A 21,820-nucleotide genomic window follows, 5' to 3' on the forward strand; every position below is an offset into this window, starting at 1 on the left:
AATATTTTCAAATTAATGAATTAATACAAAGGAGTGAGTAATATTATTAAATATCAAAAGAATACTGAAAAATTAACTGAATGTGTAAAAAAAAGATAACAAAAGAGAAGAAAACCGATATTCTGAAGCATTAGAAGTTTATAGTAAAAGCAAGATACAGTAAAGAAAAAATGTGTATTTGGAGAGAGATAATGGGAATTTTAGATTAAAAGAAGATTGATAAAGAAAAATATTTAGATAGCAAAAGTGAATGAATTATATAACAAAACGCAGAAAGCAGATAAGAAACCAAAATGGTTGTACCATGGAAGTATAATTTTAAGGTATAAGAAAAGTTGTCAAAACAAAAATGATGTTAAAAAAGATTAAAAAAGATGATGTTAACAAAGCTACACATAGTAGCTGAAAAATAATGCAAAAAATGTTTAACAAAAATAAAGAGTAATTTAACAATTTGAAATTTAATAAATGAACACAAGAAAGTATAAAATAAAGAAAAGGAAAAGAAAATTAAACAATAATAAATAAATGACTTTTAAATAAAAAAAAGATATTTTTCAAATTTCTTGAATATTTCTATATATTTATAACGCTCTTTGTAAATAATGAATAATGTTCAAATCACTTAAAAAAATCCGAAAGTCATAAAGTACTATACGAGAGTATACCCTGAAACTTTGTAAAGGGCCAAAAAAGTGCTAAAAACAGGATGTGCGTCTGTTTAATGTCAATGAAAAAAGCCTTTAGAACTTGTGTTTCCACTTTCTTTTAATGATTTTTCCTTTATAATTTTACAACCTACAGATATAAGTAAAATTTTTCATACTTTATTAACTTTGTTAAGTTATTAAATGTTTACATTACTGTTCGGAATTGAAGCAGCTTAAGCAGAATTTAAAATTGGGAAAAGTACAAGCTCTCGGTCACTTATGTTTTTCAACACGATTCAGAGAATCCGGAAATTTTCCTACGTCTTAAATTCTAATATACGACAATATTTCCGCATAGTAACGCCGATGAAGCATCTAGAACCTTCCAAGGCTGTATCCTTCGCGATAGCCTGGAACAAGTTAATGGAAAAATATAACACTACCCGACTAGCACTAAAGTCACTCATACGGCAGCTCATCACTATCTCATCCAAAATTATAAAATCAACAACGGACTTAGAGAAATTTGTGAGCAGAGTAAGTGACTTGTTGCAATTTGATATCCCAAATGCATGTAATTGCATGGCAGTTCACATAGTATTAATGCAAATTGACGATCAGACAAGAACGGAGTAGGAGAGATCACTCGGAGACTCAACTGCATACCCAAAATTTGCTCAATTAAAAACCTTCTTGTTAGCATAAGTGACAGCACTGAACAACGCGACCGAGTTGAGGGAACAAAGAGGACACTTCCGACCCCACACATCCATTAAAAGATTTGTAAGAACATGTCAGTCATCAGCTGAGATCGATAAGAAGGAAAGGTATTTGAAGTTCAATCGACGCCATAACTTATCTACCTATTGCAATGAAAACCACAAAGTATGGGTATGCGAACAATTCAAGAAATTGATCATTAAGGAAAGAAAAGTCGTTACGAAAAAACTACAGCTATGTACAAACTGTCTAGGTAAGCGCTTACCGAGCCCATGCCTCGGCAAGAAAGCCTGCATGAACTGCCATAAAGGGCATCACACACTATTACACGAAGAAAAGAGCCTTCCATCCACAGACTCTAGCTCATCATTGCACACTAGACGACTAGACCGGAAAAATGTCAATTCACCCAGGAGAAGACAAACAACGACCCTTCTGGCCACCGCAGTGGTTACAGTAAAATCACAATCAACTATGTATCAAGTTCGCCTTCTTATCGACACCGACTCTGAAATCACTCTCATTAATGAGAAATTGGCAAGAAAACTTCACGCAACCCCACGGAAATCCACTGTCTATAGAATATGAAGGACACTACTGATTCAAACACTAGAGATTATTCAAACACTCACACCTCAGTCAATTCACTCAAGAGATTCAGTTGCAGTTCACGCATATAGACATCAAATCTTTAGCCCAAACAGCACGTACAAACTAGTCACAGAAATCATTCATATCATGCACAGAATCAAACCTCTTATTCTAGAAAAGACATCAATTTACAAAACTACCGTTTTGTATAGCCTTGATATGCTTCAGATCGTTAGCAAAGGATGCGAGAGTTATGGTCAATATCATATAGAAGGAAATTACAAATTAAAAGCTACAACTATTCATGGAATGAACAGCATTATATTTGAATGCTGTAAAAAGGGGAATATCCTGAATCTAAATGAACATAAAAAACAGGACTTTAAAAAATCATAAGTTAGTATTCTATGTGAAGTATAGAAATATTTGGCTGATCAAAAGCAAATTGATTCAAATACTCATCCTTATACAAAAAATAAAATTTCTTTAATAAGAATGATCAACTTCTGCTCTAGCATTTTAGAATTCATTTATATCGGTGATATTTATCAAAATATAACAGTTTGATAATGCTACTTGATGCTCGAACTTAAACAACTAGCAAAATTACATAAAAGTGCAAGGTTTGTTATTGCGAGAGTAATGTACACAATGAATAAGTTTTACCGAATATATCAATAGACGATGTTAAAATAACTGTTTCTCCTGAAATACAAATAATAAAATCAATTAACTCCCCCTGCTTTACATATATATCCCGAAGAATCTGAAAATATAAATAACATTTATAAGTCTTTTGCAAAATCATCTCCAGAATGTAGATTATCGGATAAATATTCAGATATTATTTCAATAAAGGATAAACCTGAAATTGATAAAATAACTGAAACTATAACTCCAGAGCATAATATATCAACAGAATTAAATTACTATGTTACACCAACAAAAAAAAAAAAAAAAAAAAAAAAAAGATCTGTCATGCAGGCATTCCACGGGATGATATCTTAGATGAAATAAGAACTAAAAATAACAATTTAATAACTACTTCCTTAACTTCTTCAAAATTTAATGACAATCAAGTGGAAGAAATCTGCATAAGCTTAAGGGAAATGTAAGTTTATTTATTAACAAAGTTCATAAGGAAAATGCTAAAGGCATTTGATACAGACTCTGAAGCTGACACTCCAGACTTTAAGGGGAAAAAACAAAATTCCTTCCTTAAAAAATATCAAAATAATGATTCCTTTCCATATGTGTTGAATGATGAAAATAAAAGTCGAGTGCATATGGTACAAGAGCTATCACATAATATAGCAGTCAAACACTGCATATGCAACTGCAGAACCATGGTATGGCAGGCGGCTCCCATTGGACACATGGCACTTAACAAGATGAGAAGCTCTTCTACTTTAAGGCAGTCCATAACCAACAATTATCAATTGCAGTGACGATAGATTTAAATATATGATGTATGATACACCAGCCAACAAGAGCCCAAGGCGATCTTAGCTAGCGTAACGCGAGAAGACTGCGACGCCTCTTCAATTCCATACATTTTTTAGCCCAACTTTAATAGAAGCTGTTTATGTCCAAGCGCATGAAGCAACAACCGACCACACCACGTCACGATAATTAGGAGCCGTACATCCTCCTACATTCAAACAAAGTGCACGCTAACGCCACATAAACAAACCCCAAATAAAAAAAAAAAAAAGAACCAAAGGAAATCTAATCATCAAATGAATTAATTGATGATGGCGGATGGAATGTTCGGGATTGAAGCAGTTGAAGCAGAATTAAAAATTGGGAAAAGTACAAGCTCTCGGTCACTCATGTTTGTAAACACGATTCAGCGAATTTGGGAATTTTCCTACGCCTTAAATTCTAATATACGACAATATTTCCGCATAGCAACGCCGATGAAGCTTCTAGAACCTTCCAAGGCTGTCCTATCCTTCGACGCTTTTAGAACATTCCAGCGCTTCGTTCTCTGACGTGACGACAAATTTCGGCATAGCAACAGGCACCGGCACTGCTGTCGGCGTTGCAAGCTGCTACGCGAATATTTAAGAGCAGCTCTTGACGCGCTGCGCTCTATAGTAGTAACATTTACACAGTCACCACGACGGGTTAACTATTTCTCTCTTCGAATATTCCACCCACAGTTATCACTCACTGTAGCTATACAAGTACTTAATCATCAATTAACAATCAATCTAATAAACCAACAGTGACGCCGCAACAATCATAATTCGTTAAAGTTATATTCAAGAAGCGCTAGTGGCAAGCGTATTTTAAGAGTGATAATAACGAAAGTATAATACCAACATATATCAACGTATCTCAACATAGATACACAAGCGAGGCTCATCAGGGGCGGCTCATCACGCACACTTAAATCAGCAACGGATAAAACAGCGGCGGCTCATCACGTGCCCTTAAACAGCGACTTATCACACGCACACTTAGAAAGCGACGGCTAAAGCAGCTGCGTCTCGCACGCTCACTTAGCAAGCGCATGAAGAAACGTCATAGATTTAAGTCACCCATAATCACCATTCATATCCATCTAGAACCACTAATTATTATTATATTATTGTATTTAATAAAGTAAAAACCAAGATATACTGTGTGTAGAATTGAATAATTGCATTTGCCTCGTCCACTTGCCAGCAACAACCTCCACCTAACATCACCGGGAGGTTTTAAGTCTTTATCCCAGACAATTACTCTTAAATGTATTTTATCCTACGTACAAAAGACAATTTTCAGTTTTTATTTGTCGACTGTAGAAATATAAAATAGCAGAGTGCAGTATAGTATAGTGGTGTAATATAGTGGAGTAATAATAGTAGAGTAGAGAAATATAGTATATTTTTCATATTAAATATAAATTTATTTCGATATTAGCATAATAAATTTTTCATATTTATTTATTTTTGAATTATTATTAAAATGAGCTTATTTATAGAGATGGTAGAAATAAGAGAAAAATTATTAAAAAATCTCTGTACAAAATGTAGTTCTAATTTTTTTCAATATAATATACGATATAAAATGTATTTGTGTAACAGGACAATAACGATCCACTAAAAATACAATAAAAAATACATAAATAAGCAAATAAAATTTTATTTACGTATATACGTATTTGAAGTTTTTCTATTATTATAAGTTGACTTTTTATATTTAAAAACAAAATATTTAAAATTGATTGCAATTGATATGAAAATTGCAAATATTTAATTTTTAAAATATATTTTGACATATTGATGCGGTCATTCATATTTCAATATGTATTTAAATTCTTTTCTATATCCAGTTAAATAATATACATTTTAAAATACAACGAATTCCAATATACTATATGTATTTAGTTTAAATTAACATATTAAATTAAGTTATATTACACATGTTAAGTTTATTTTATATTAAAGCATGCGATGCATCACATTACCTTCACGTACATATTCTATTATTATACTAAAATAGAAATTTCTATATTATATTATATAATATTTTTTAATATTGTACTAACATTTCTTATAATAACATTGTATGAATTTTTTTGGTATATTTTATGTTTATAAACAAAATGTTATTAATATTCATAAATTTTCTAATGGAAGATTATTTTTTAATATCATATCTATTTCTATTTTTTATTTTATATTTTTACTAAACATTTGTTTGGATTTGTTTTTTTTTTTGTTTTTTTTTTGTTTTTTTTTGTTTTTTGTTTTTTGTTTTTTATAACCTTATTGTATAAAATAATATATTATGATAACTTTTTTCTACTTATTCTTTGATCTTCCTGAGTATTATTGTCGTCCTACATTTTTATTTGCTTGCTATATAGTTCCGTCGCAGCAAGAATCATAGACAATGTATAAGCAAGCTTAAAGCGTCGTTTTTAAAGTTTACCTCGCCTTATTGCTCTCTTGCCTGCCGCTCCCAAGATGGCTTAAACTTTCAGATTAAAATGAATTGCTGACTTATAGTGGTTTACTATAGCCTGTCTTTATTAGTTATATAGATATGTTTACTTTTACAATTAGCCTTTTTGTCCTTGTGGGAAAAGTAATAAATAAAGTTGGATACTCGCTTAAAGATGGATATTAAACATAAATTAAAAAAATTAATACAAAAGAGATGGAAAAAAAGTATGTGAAATAACTAAAATTGAATTACAATATTTCGATATATATATATATATATATAAATTGATTTACGATAAATATTATTTACATGTTTTTAATGCAATTATTATTGTTTTACAGAATTAAATTAATGAATCACTTATATATTTGAAATAATTATAAATTATGATTATTGCTATGTATAGAAATTAATCGATATATTATTGAAACAAGCGTACTTGTTATATTATTATATTTTATTTATATTTATTAAATATATCATTATTTTCATAATAAATTAATTTATATGTCCTTGTTCTTTATATTTTACAAGCTTTTAATACCTCATTTAGTTAGATTCTCTTATTTTATAACTTAAAACTATTCGCTATTACTAATAAAATAAATAGTGAATTTTCTATATGTGAGAACTCAGGAGAAGCTTTTGATATTTAATTCAATTTTATAAATACTTGTTAAATTCGAACTTGCTTTAAATTTTTATTTTATTACATATTGCGATATTTCATAATTTCATCTTATTTCTTAGGCTAACTTTGTTTTTTATATTTGGCTTATATTTTATTTAGTTATATTTGGCTCAATTTATTCTTAAGTCTACTTTTTTTCCTTTTACTCACAACATTCATCTATTTTTCTCTTTTATTCTTTTAGCTAAGCTAAGTTATTAATAAATTAAAATATAGTATTAATCGTTCAATTTTTTCAATTTTTTGTACATTTATGAGCTTGCAATTCATGTTCCATTACATGATAATAATTTATTGATTATTTAAGGAAACGAATTATCTTTTTATAATATTTATTCTTTAATATGGTAAAATTATTTAAGTTATATCTTAAAAATAAAGCTGTAAAAGCTATAAATATTTCCTACTCAAATTTTCTTGTATAATAAAAATATATTTAATTTCAATAAGTCATTACAAGAAGTTGATCAATGAAAAATTAAGAAATAATATTCTCTATATTTCAGAATTACATTTGACATGAGAATAAACATTATGAAATACAATTTCTAAAATATTTTAGGTAAAAATGTTGTGGTTTCATATTATTAAATTTCGATTTATGATATTATATTTTAACTTATCAATTTTATTTCATATATTATTCATAGATTTATTATACGTTATTTAATGAAATATTGAAAGCAAAAAAGAAAAAACTGTAATTAGAAATAAAGACGTAATATCGTGATAGGAATTCATATAGAATAGCTGAGTAGAATGAGGAAATTTTAGTCAGGCAGAGAGTTAATAGTAATATATTTCTTATTTAAACAATTATTAAAATAGGTTTACATCTTCCGCAATATATGATTGTATTAGAATAATCAATATGAATGATTTCTATGATTATAAATAGTTTATTGATTTAATTTAATTTTTTTATTTTTATTGGTACATTCTTTTTATCTGTTCGTTATATATATTTTAGTTATAAAAATTATATATCAAATACATTCAATAGAATTTGCTATATAATTTTATTTATTATACTATATTATTATTTCAGTTTCACTTTCAATGATATATATGCAGGCTTCTTGAAAAACTATTTGTATAATATATGAAATAATATAATATTGTTATAGAAGAACTCTAATTCTGAAAAAAAAATTTCATAGCAACTTTTTAGTCAAACAATATTTCACTTTATGCAATGCATACGATATGAAGTTCTGAACCAAAATTGATCTTGGTTATCACGTACACAAATTATCTTATAATTATACCGTCTTTATCACTATTCATTTAAACTTCATAAGAGCAATTCAATTTTTACACACTTATATTTTCTTTATAATAATAATTATTTAGGTATATATTACAAGAAGATGACCAATATAGTATTATTGTTATTTATTATTTACTTTATTTATTATATTACTATATTTATTTATTTATCAAACACGAAAAAACTTCAAGTTATTCTTTTAGATTTTGCATCGCCATTTATTATAATTTACTTATAATTTTCTCTTATCAGAAAACATTTTCTCTTTATTTTATTTTCTGTAATTTATGATATAAATTTCTATAAAAAAATGATATAATTTAATATTTTAATTTACTTGCGTAATTACATACTTTTAAGAATGTGTCAATAACATTTCGATTAAATACATTCAATGTCAACTTTGTCATATGCACACAGTTTAATTATTAATTTATCACAATTAATGTATAATTATTGTCCTTAATATCTAAATTCGTTTCTTAGGAATTTTATACAAATTTAGTCTATATAAAATTAGGTAAATTTAATTGTAAAAATGACTATATAATACCATACTTAAATTAGATATACATAACATTTTTTATTTATATATGCTTTTATATTATACCTTATTACGTAATTAGAATATATATTTTTACATTTTATTTCAGTTTTTATGAAGTAATTTAGGATATTTTTTGTAATTAAACAAAAATTTATTTCTTAATATCCTAAAGAGCTTAATAAAAAAAAATACATGAAGAATTATAATATTTGATTACATGATTTGGAAATTTTTTGGAATTTCCAATAACTTGAATTAATTATTAATTTTTATTGATATATTGTATAATTATAATATACAATATTACATATATATATATATATATATATAGTTGAAACTAGATATATTAATTTTTATCAATTTCTTACATCATTCAATTAAAAAATAGGAAAAGTAATTGTCAATAAAATACAGTTAGAATATGTGTGATTATTTAAAAATTAATATTTAAAATTTAATTATATATAATTATTCTGTTTTTATGTACTATAGTAAAATGTTCTATTCCAACAACAAATTATAAGATTCTTATGATCAAAACAATAATTTGAACAATAAAAGCAAAATCTTTTTCAATTTGCACGAAATATAAAATATTCATTCACTGCTGGCATTCAACTGATACCTGCTTCTTCTGTTTTTAGACCTTATTTACTACCGACCTACTTTTTCTTGAATTATTGAATCGAGCGTTGGACAAAAAAGAATATTTTTTTAACTCAGAGCGCCGTGGTTTCTAGTAATATCTAAATATAACATAACGTAGGAAAAGGGAATTCGTTGTGCAATATGTTTCTTAACTTTATATTATTTACGTTGAATGCATTTATATGTACGTTTGAAAAGCTTTCGTTTTGTTATTAATCACAGAAATTTACATCGCTTTCTTTGTACATCTACAACTCACTTAATCCATTTATTAACATAGATTTTCATACAAACATAGTATCATTAATCACACGATATTGCAATTAACATTATAATTTAAAATAATAAACATAATATATTCAAGTAGGTACATATTAAGTACATTATGCACATAGCAAACCTTATTTAATTACAAAATCTTTTCAGCCTATTTGTATTGTCTTTCTTTATATACGACGTTTTTTCGTTCCTACGTGTACTCTCTCTCTCTCTCTCTCTCTCTCTCTCTCTCTCTCTCTGTCTGACTGTCTTTCTATTTTTCATCGCTCGTATTATAAACTAATGACTAAAATTCTGATTTAAATTTTAGAAATTATTTATAAACAAAATTGATAAATAATTAATACAATATTATCAATAGTCATTTTTATATTACATTAAGTTTTATATTACTCAATTTTTTATTATCAATTAATAAAATATAAATAAATAATTATGACATCGTAAATAGGAATTCATAATAAATAGAAAATACAGAAATAAAACTTGATACAGATTTAAGATAGTAGATTTAATTATAAACGTTTTCTCATTTCAAATTTTATATTCACCTACAAATCAAATTATGATATTATCAGTTAATCCCAGCTAATAAAATATTCCGCAATTTGTATTACAAATATTATAAATACTGTAGATATGCACAATGAAATAAGATACTTTATATATATAAATTTTATATACGAAAACAGTTCATTCAATTCTTTCTATTAAGAGTAAAATGTTAAATTTTACTTTATATTATGAATAATAAAGTATGTACTTTTATAGAATTCTTAAAATTATATTTAATATAAATCTAAATATAATTAATTGGATATTATTTATATCAAAAGTATAGTTAATATTTCTATATATTATTATAAATATTAATTTTATTTCTATCTATTAAAATTTATTATGTTAAATTATAATTAAAGAAGATTTAAATTTTTATAACTAGAAATGATAGTTCTTAATAATTCATGGAGTAAAATATTTTTTCATTTTTTGCTAAATCAATTTACAATTGTATAATATTTTAAATCTATATTAAGATTTTTTTGAAAAATGATTGGCAATTAAGAATTTAGTAAATATAAGTTTAAATAACTTGGCAATATATAGTATTAATAAAAAATATATTATAGAATCCGAAAATGGAGGAGGACAAAAACGCTAATGATAAAGGGATTGGATTGTAAATATAGTGCGTGAATATTAATACTTTCAATTATTATGTAAACATATATACCATCATTGGTATTTTTTTTAAATAGCTAAGCTGAAAGTTAAAATTAAAAACACAAGAGGTTTTATGCAGTTTAATCAGTACATGCCTCTTACCATAAGGGCGTCGAACATGCGATTTAACCATTTTTCAAGAGAAACGTAGTTTTTACGTATTTCCATTAGGATATCTATTACGTAAATCCTATGTGAACTTTCTTAAAATCCACTACTTAATAAAAACAGAGAATCTTTCCTGAATAAGAATGTTTCTTACCATGATACGTTGTAAAAGTTCTTCTACTCACTTTTACAGTTTTTCGTATAACTACCTTTTTCGTCTTTTCATTGAATTTGGCCAAATTTCATCATACTTCGAATCTTCATCTATTCATATATATTTTTATGTATATATTGTTTTTTTCCTTCTCAGTAACTTATATTTAGTGTAAGCAAGATTATAAAATATATAATAATACTGTTCGTTACAAAGAACTTTCTACACGTATATTTTAAAATATAATATATAAATAATCATATATATAAGATCGTATAACATAAATTATTAGTGATAATTATTAACTTAAATATGTGTACATATAAACTAAATGAAGATTGTATTTCAATTTTATAAAATATAGTTATTACAATTTTAATTTTTAACCATTTTAAAAATTATTAAGACAATGAATCCATAAATTACTTTATACAATATTAATTTATTTAAATTTATTTAATTAATTATTCCTGTCGGAATTTAGATTAATTTCTTAATAAATTTGAATAATTATTTGCTAAGGTATTTTGTATAATTATAATTTTAAATATATTTTTTATACCTGTTATACATTTTATATTTAATTGTATAGAGCTGAGGATTTTAATGATTAATTTTATAAATATTAATTTTAAACTCAACGGATGGGATAATAAAATAAATCTATTCTCAGTATCCAAATAAATTTTTAGTATTGAAGATGATATTCTTGTAATTTACCGTAGCACCTTTTTCCTTCCGAATTATTATTTAAACGCAAATTTTTGTAGTAATTTGTAAAAATAACTTAAATAATTTGAATATATTTATTTTTCCATTTTATAACAGCCTTTCGACAGGTACTATACTTTCATTCGTTGCCTATTCATTTGATTTTTTTCATTCCAGTTACAAAATAGAAGCCAGTACTTTTCTTTTAGGAATAGTGAAAAAGGAAAAGAGAATTAGAGATGTACACTTTGAAATTACAAATTAAAGGATTCGAACAAAAATGCTTTATAAAGAAGATTAAATGATTTGACCAAATTATTAACATTAAAATAACTTATAAATTGATTTATATGATATATAAAAAATTTACAAATATAAAGTATTCACACAGCTATTCTCAAAGTTATAACGGAATATAAATTTTCCAATACAATATTAATTAAAATTCAAAACCTATTAAAGAAAATTTTTTTATAAAATCTATCAAATGTTTTCTAATTTTACAAAAAAATATATATCATTTAAAACAAAATCACTTAAAATTTAATGAAATCTCATAATATTAGACAGTGGTGATGCAAAATTTTTAATTTTAATTTTTCTGATCCTATTATTATTCATTGATATATGTTTTTTGTTTAAAAATATTAATATGTATGAGGTATATTAATATAAATAATTGTTATATTCTTTTATAAATGAAAGTTATTTGCAATATATATATATATATATATATATATATATAAAATAACAAAGGAAAATTTTAATGTAGCTACGAAAAGAAAGTTATTAACTATGTTACTTGACTGTAATACTAAGGTTAAATTATTCTGAAAAAAGATTTACTAAACATAAATTACTTTAGCCAATCTTCGTCAGAATTTATCCATATTGAATAATTTCATTCTTATTATTGTTTATTCATTGCTTGATTTATTATATGAAATACGTGTCCACGTGATTTTTATTCCTATACATATATTATGCAATATTTATTAAAAAGTAATTAATTTGTTAAAAAAATAAAGTTTACAAATACATAATTTGTTAATGAAGATGTTGATTTCTGTTTACAGATGCAGAGAAGACTACTTTTCTTTTTTTGTTGGCTATTGTTCCTCGATCTTTCTCGAACAGTCAATCCAGGTTATAATTTCATTCTAAATTTCAATATTTTAAAATGGATATTTAATTCTTTTATTTGAAATTTTAGAATATTATTACATCTAGAATACTATGATTAAAATAGAAAATAAAAGGGAGCGAGGGGGTATGTTAAAAAATTATATAAAATGTTATCATATATAGAATATTTAGAAAATGATATACAATAGAATTAACGAAGTTACTAAGCAAGTATAAATTTTTTCGAATCGATAGATAATTTTTAATAAATTTTAATAAATTTTAAATACAAAGTGTAAAAGTAAAAAAGTCGGATGCTTCATTCCATTAATTTGTGCTCTGAGTATTCGTACTCACAAAAGATTACGTTGTGCCAAGCACATAACAAATAATTTAAAACCTATAAAAGTTATAGTGTTACTGTTTATTATTTACAACAAATAAAATAGAAAAAAAACATTATGACTCACAAAATTTATCCATTGCAAATACAGTTTTGTTGAAATATCTGTCTGTGACTTGTTTTATATATAAAATTTAATGATTTAAGTACATTCAATCTTCAAATGAAAATAATAAAAACATTTGATATATCTATTGATTATTTATTATATATTCCAAAAAATTTAAAAATTATTTAAGTTCACTTTAAAATCTCTTTTAATAAAAAAAATAAAAATTAATGTTTATTAAATTATTGTAATTATTTTACTGTAATACCAATTTAAGTTATTCTTATATATATTAATAACTGTATTTCTATTAACCAATTGAACTTATTGATCTATTTATCTGAAATTCCATTATCAATCAAATTGTTAATTCCAATACAATAAAAACAATTTAGAAAGAATATATAATGCATACTTTATAAATGTTCAGATTGTGGAACTGTAAAACGTCCACTTTTTATTGCTATATCATCAGATTACGAATTCTTGTGAAGGGCGAAATTGCTCATTCTTAATATCCTATATAACTCTACTGTTTCCTATATTGTTATCTTATTCTATCCCTCTTGGTATTCTCTTTCTGTTATTTGATAAATTTCAAATGCATTATGAAAATAGATATTTTATTTCATTAATATAATCTAATAAATCGGTTATAATCATTTGTTTTTGTTGAATAATTCTATTTGATATCTAACACGTTACAAAATTTAAGTTACCTACTTCTGAACTAAATGCAACTTTTTCTAAAAGAATTTTGTGTTAAAATTTAATGTTATCTTTCATTGTTATATTTTTATTTTAATTTTTGTTTTAGTTTATTTTACTTACTCTCTACTTTCTAAAACTATATTTCTGTTTCACAATTCACATATTTCTATTTGTATGCAGGTATGTGTGCACAGATGTATGTGTTAAAAATGCTCTTTAATATATGTATAATTTTAACTACATAAATTAATAAAACTTTATTCAATAAATATTTTTATTGACAATTATTTTTAATAAACGACTAGCAAATTGTGTGAAATAAAATATTAAATGACGAAAATAACTAAGTAACAAAGAATTTTCCTGTTTTTTTTTTTTTTTGTTGTAATAAGAAAAAGTAAATATTGTTTTTATATTTTATTGATTTATATAATATTCTTAAAACAACTTTCTCTTAAAACAATAAATTATATCCATATAAAACATATAAGTCCAAGGAAAATCAGTCACATAAAATTAGTACATTAAATCAAAGTATATGAAAAAAAGTTTTCTTTTATATTTGCAGGACTATATTTAGTATAATTTTAATCCTTTTAATAAAAAAATTTTATTAAAATTTTTCTAATTTTAATTTATCTTTAGATAAAGATTTCGATTAAAAGATTCAATCCAACGATTCTAAAGGATTATTATCAGGACTTTAAAAATAATCGTATATTTTTTCTTTTAGAACTCAATTGTAGCCAATATTAAGATTCAGATAGTAAATTTTATATAAAGGTTCTTTTACCAGTATCCATTATCTCTTTCTCTCTTTCGCTCTCTCTCTCTCTCTTTCGCCCTCTCTCTCTCTCTCTCTCTCTCTCTCTCTCCTTCATCCTATCTTAGCTTTTTCATTTTATAGTGCACTTTTGCATATAAATAAATTTATTATCGAGTTAGCTGGAAAATGATGAACAACTATCGAAATATATTTAATAAAATGTTTATTTCACGGTATCGTCTTTATATTTATAGTAGATTCTGAAAAATTGTAATTATTTTATCTATAACTTTAAAAAGGAAACTTTTTATGGAATAAGTTTTTCGAAAAAATATCTTCATTGATCACAATATTTGCAAATTTAAAGAAAATATGAGAATTTTTATATACATAAGTAAGTTAACTTTAAAAATTATGTACATGAGCAGCATTTTCATATATAATTTGATCTTTTTCTTATTTTTATAAATTATTAAATAAATGTTTAGAATTTATTTTATGCTTTTTTATAAAAGGAACTATCATTTAAGTATTGAACTATTTTAAATCTATATTAACAAAATATGTAAATGTAATACATTAATAAAGTACCTAAATAAATTGATAGAGCATGCGTGACATTTATATTCAAAATAAAAAAGTAAAATAATTTTAAATAGAAATTTTTTGGTCTTACTTACTCAATGTATTTTAGATTTTATTACTGAAATAGTACTAAAAATTTTTTTTTCTTTAAACTAGTAATATTACATTATCATTTTAATTTTATAGTAATATTATGCTGCAACTTTTGTTTTTAGATTTAAATTAAGAATTATAATATTTAATGTAGCATTTGAAATTTATGTTAGTAATGATTGCTAAAAATGATTATATTTAAATTTTTATAAATTAATATTAAAAAACTTTGATCAAATAATAGATGAAAATGTGCTATATATATTGTCTTTGAATAAAATTTTATGAAATAGCATTATAATCAATTGCCAAAATTATCATATTTTCAGCAATATAAATATATAATTACCCGTAGATTATATAATATGATTACATACAAATATTCAGATGTGAAATGAAATTTGGTATACAAATATGCAGCTTATTATATGAAGTAGTTGAATCTGAATTATTCTCTATTAATTTAACATTTATACTCCGATTTATAGTATTAAAATAATTCAAATTCATTACCTATTAAAGATAATAAAAAAATTACAAAACTATATAAATTCTTTGAGACATCCACAATGTAATAAAGAATATAATATGCCGATATTACCGCAATGTATCTTATAAATTAAAAAATAATATAAATATTAACATACTGTAAATTGAATAATATAAAAATGATAATTTTTAAGATATTAATAAAAAAAGAAAAGATTTTAAAATATATTCAAAATAACAAATAATTAATTTTAATATTATATTAAAACTATATAATTAAGCTTCGTGTACTTAAATGTATCGTAAAAAATAAGGCAAACACGGATGAACATATGTCCCATATTTAATTATCTTTTATACTTTTAAAATCTGAAAACGATGTGTATAAATGTAATAGTTTCAAATTTGCATGCTACAAAATATTGTGATATTTTTTATTGGTTTATATTTATTTATATAGATCTATAATGATGTAGCAAATCTGAAATATTTGAAAAATATAACATTACTAAATATACTTTATTATAACTATTATTATTAATTTAATTTTATAATTATTGTTCTACTAATAATTTATTCATCATTACATTTCAATATAATTTTTTAACACTTTGATCAGTAATTATGACGTAAAAATGCTCTTTTATTTCATTATACTATATAAATGGAATACTATAGTAAAAATTAAAAAACTATTTTATTTAAGTGATCAAGAGATTTTCAAATTATTTAATAGAATTTAAATAAATTGAATTATTTTTATAATTTTTACAGTGTTAATAATTAGAAAAATATATACAGTTATTCACTAAGTAAGAAATATTTATTTAATTATTTTAAACTACTCAATTTTTCGTCATTTACTAATGAAAAAAAGCACGCAACAACAAAAAATTTAAATAACATTATTTAATTTTTTAAAAAACTTCCACCCATTTTTGAATTATATATTCACTTTTTTCGTCTATTTTTTATTAGAAATTACTATATTATTTGTTTAATATTTAAATGTAGTAACTGCTCAGTAACGTTTCTTTCAGAATTACGATTTATTAAAACGTACATTCAGAAAGACGTGTATATCTTTTTTAATAATATGACAAATTGTATGCGTTATTAATGAATATATTTTTTAAGTCTTTTAAATTTTTATGTCTATTATTTCTAATCTTACTTGAAAATGTTAGATGTGAGTATATATACATGCGTATAAGCGTTATATCTCTTAATCTCTATATTATTTACTTGTCCAAAGCATAAACCTAACAAACGTCCTACTGTTTCTGTAATCAATATTAAACAAAATTTTATTTCTCTTGAATCCATTAAATTTATGACAATAAATTACATAATAAAATATATATATATATATATATATATATATATATATGATACTGTCAAACATATATTATTTGTATTATTCTTATTACTTATTAACTTCACCATTTAATTAATTTAATTATTTTTAAACATTTTTATTTCTTTACTTATAAATACAAAAATTCTGTTATTTTAATCTAATATAGTATATAACTGAATAACTAGATAATTTTATTAATATTTAACATTTATCTATTATATTGTATTTTATTAATATTTTCTAGCAATCTCTGATTAATAAATCAATTATACTTAGTGAATTTTGGTAAATATTTATGAAATTATTTGAAATTAATTGAAATAAACTTTTTTATGTCAGTTAAACATAAAACCGATATTTTGTTTAGTTTGTTTTGAATTCAACAATTGACTAAATTGCCAGCTATTCGATACAAAGACTTGAATTATATAGATATTGAAATTAGGTATTATAATTTTATATGTACTAATATTTATACAACTACAAATAAATAGTGACCAAGTGAGCACCAATATACATTTTTTACAATTTACATTTTTTCTATTTCTCAAGATATTCCCCCCCCCCGTCACCACTTTCTTCATTGTTTATAATTATGCATGAACATCCACATATGTAATTGTGCATATAAAAATACATATTTTCACTCGTTACGCAGACATATGCATACGTGTACTCGCACCGGTAGCTGAGAAAAGGAACGAATTGTGGTATATAAAAACGGCGGTGGTTATAACCTTGTAATGAGTAATGAACGCGTAGCTTGATATTTCATGATGATAAACATAGCCCATGCAGTTTATGGAAAGTACTTATAGGTCTATATATCATACGATCATTTCCCCCTGAATATGTGTTCATATCTCACATTTATCTTATTTCTCTATTTACTCTCATGCTATATTATTCTCTTTCATTCGCTTTTCTCATTATTATTTAATATTTAAATTACTTGCATTAAATTTATAAAATTTTCTCTTTTTCATATACTTCTATACAAATAAAAAATATTTACTTTTTTATGATGATGTGCCTTGAATATCGATATTGAAAGCTAATTGAAAATTAATTTTCTAATGAAAAATAATAAATAAATATAATCAAGCAACTGATTAAATCAGTTGCTTTTTAAATAAAATATGAAATAAAAATTAAAATAAATATAAAATGTTTATTTAAATGTTTACTATTATGATTAATTACATGTATGTACCATTATTTCGTATAGGTTACAACATTTATTGCATAAAAGTTTTAACAAAAGTTTTTTAATATCATATATATATATATATATATATATATAAACAAGCCTGTACCTTCAACTTTCAGTTTACTTATATTTCTTTAAATTATACCTCTTATATCTCTACCATTTTGTAAAATTATATTGTTTCCTTTATTAAAATTATTTAATCAAGATAAATTCTTTTAATCAAATCTTATAAAATATTTATAATACGTTGATAAAGACTAAATATATTATTAAGCAGTCATCTTATTAATGGTAATTTTTTTTACCATCTACAATAATTTTGTCAAATATACAAATATTGTTATAGATGTAGATTTCAAAGAAACTGAAGTATATAAACTAACTTCATGCGTTAATTTTTTCAAGTTTTTTTTAAAAAAACCAGTGGATGCAAAAATATAATCATACACGGATGTAATAATCATTTACAAATATCTACAAATAAATATAATTATACATGAGAATGGTTTATAACGATTGGATATTGCTATTGTGTATTTTTCACTTATTAATACTTGCAAACCTTTTGAATGCCGTACTTTTTTACCTCTGCGGAGAATCAAGGAAATCAATTAATAAAATTGAATCGTATTTCAGCTGATAGCGATATGAAATATTTATTTTGATTTTAATATTATTTTTAATTTTAATCTATGAAATTAAATTGTGTCTAGTGTTACAATATACCTTTAAGTGGAAATGTATATAGAACAAATAATAACCTATAAATAAAAGCTCAATTTTTCAGTACAAAAGAAAATATAAATATAAATAAATTACAAATATAAATAAAGTACTTTATGTATAATTTTATTTCTAATATTTAATATACAATAATTATATACATTTTTATTTATTACATTCCGAATGGTTATCAACTCAAAGTATTCAATTCTATCTAACTGATTATTTTAAACTATTTTTTAACTGCATAGCTAGACGCCAAGTATGTAATCTAAATTTGATTTATAACTATATAGATAATGCGAAGTTAATAAATTATTGTAATTATTTCAGCTTTTGAAAATGTCAAAAATTATATAATATTTGATAAACTTTAATCGAAAATGTAACAACAATACTTATTATTTGCTTACTCCTCAAACTGTATGATAATATTTTTATTAAATCTTATTCTAAGCAATAATATACATATATCGTTAAAATATATTTGAGTATTTACAAAATTTAATATTAAATATTAAATTTATTAATTTAATTTAATTAATTATATTAATTTAATATTAAATATTAAATTTTGATCAATTTTTAATATTATATATAAAATAAAATATTCTCTATGCAGTTGTAGATTTTTTACATTTTTTATTTTATATATTGATTTATTAAGTTATTAAAGCTATGAAGATATTATTGTCAGTATAAATAATAAAATTAGAAATAAAAATAGAGAAAAAAATAGAAAAATTAAAAAGTAAAAATAGATTAGAGGAAAATGGAATAAATAGATCCAATAATTTTAGTAATAAATTATGCATATTCGTAAGTGAATTTGAGTTGATAATACTATTTCATAATTTGAATAATATGCGTAAAAATTCAACCTACACTGTTTTGTAATAAAGTTTAATAATATCAGTTTGTAATCTAGCTACTGTAATCTAGATATTGAACGGTATTGATTAATTAAATTCAACAATCTTTATTATTAATTTACTGATATCATTTAAATTATCTATCACTATCTGTTCAAATCTCTCTATTACTTATACATTTATTTATAATATTTGATACGTATTGTATTTATTATAAATACACATGCACATTATTCTATACAATTAAATATTATACATAATTTTGAATTAATTTTAGCCTGTATTTGACTATTAAGATGAAAATTTAATAGTCCTGTAATTAAAAATAAAATCTCAAAGCGTTTATTTGAGACATTATACATATTATTTGCTTTCATACAAATAAATACTTATGTGCACAAACGTGTGCATGTTGCATAAATTAAATTCTACGTCCTGGTAATTTTTGTATTGTAATAGTCAATAAATTAGAAATGCAGTCTTTAATAATAGTATCAACTAATTTTGAGGTGACAGTTTTTTGATTAATTAGTATGGAATTTTAGTAAGTCCTAAGTAGTAAGCAAGAGTAAAATTTATTAGTATTAGTCTTTTTTGACATATTCAGTTAATTTTTAATTAAAAAAATTAATATAACTGTTTAACGATATTGTCTGTTCTTCATTCTTCTATATACACTTGAATAGGGTTAAACTCGTTACAGAAAAAATGAACAGGTGTAATCATTGATTTTCTTTTATACTATAATATACGGTACTAGATTGAGCTAAATGAGATGAAAGTGGGAAGTTTGAAGAGTCATCGATCATTTCATTTTACGATTTTTCATTCGGTCAGATTTCATCAATTTTGGATTTTTGGATTTTGTAGTACATTGTAATATATATTTTAAATTAAGTTATGGTATACTTTCTCACAATTATTGTAAATGTCTTTTATAATGATGATTTTGTACCTATTATTATAAAATGAGTGACACTCATTTAGCTGTGTTTGCAAATCTAAATTTGCATGCTTTCTTTTCGAACTTGCATTCTTTATTTTATATTTATAATTCTTCTTATTATTACTATTATTATTTTCCTTCGTCATCTGAATATGTAAAATATAACGAATGTTTGATATTAAAAAATGTAACAATAATTAATTTGTTTATAGTTCCCTTTGAACAGTTGAATTCTTGTTAATATAGTTGTGAAAATTAGGCAAAAATAACAATCCGATTCAAAGTCAATTCAGCTGAATTCGCTTATTATACTTTTATATTTTCATAATTAATATTCACTCTTTATTTTAATTTATTATTGCCGCTCCGTAATAATCTATAATTAAAAAATCTGTTGTATACACAGCTAATTCTTATTTTGGTAAATGATTCCTACAGAAGCAGATCAATCATGGTTTAATGATAATAATGAATTAATAATGAATGTAAAAGGTATGGAAGTTTTTTAAAAAGAAATTAAAGTTCTTGCTAGAAAGGAGTAGAATTTTTTTATTACAACATTTCAGAATTTGTTCGATCTTTCTATTGAGGTAGTTAAAAAGACGGTTTTCAATAAAACGATCAGCAGATAATACAAAAGTTATTTCAAAATTGAATAGGTCAATATGCATACGTAATCAAATGAAAACATAACGTATTCCGATGTTTAATGCTTTTTGTATATATTAGAAGATATTTACAATTTATCTCTTGAAGATAAAACTAATGTTTTATCTATTGTTTATATAGTTAGTGACCGCATTATGAATAAGCACTTTGGGTTTGAATTACATGCTGCGTCATATCTGCATTAATGGTATATGAAGTTTAATTATTACTTGTACAATGTAAAAAAATTCCAACTACTTATTAGCTAGGTAAAATTATATTTACGCGATTATTTTATAAATTTT

General features: G+C 23.5%; 1 protein-coding gene across 1 annotated transcript in view; it reads left to right on the forward strand.

The window, feature by feature from the left end:
- The first annotated feature begins 12,327 nt into the window (after nt 1–12,327).
- Sol1 (CUB domain-containing protein Sol1) overlaps nt 12,328–21,820 on the forward strand; it is a 90,201-nt gene continuing 80,708 nt past the window's right edge. Inside the window, exons 1-2 of the mRNA XM_011498908.1 lie at nt 12,328–12,351; nt 12,609–12,678. Coding sequence (XP_011497210.1) covers nt 12,328–12,351; nt 12,609–12,678 — 94 coding nt within the window. The remainder of the gene's footprint in view (nt 12,352–12,608; nt 12,679–21,820) is intronic.

The sequence above is a fragment of the Ceratosolen solmsi genome, unplaced genomic scaffold (assembly GCF_000503995.2).
Source record: "Ceratosolen solmsi marchali unplaced genomic scaffold, CerSol_1.0 scaffold30, whole genome shotgun sequence".
Taxonomy (NCBI): domain Eukaryota; kingdom Metazoa; phylum Arthropoda; class Insecta; order Hymenoptera; family Agaonidae; genus Ceratosolen; species Ceratosolen solmsi.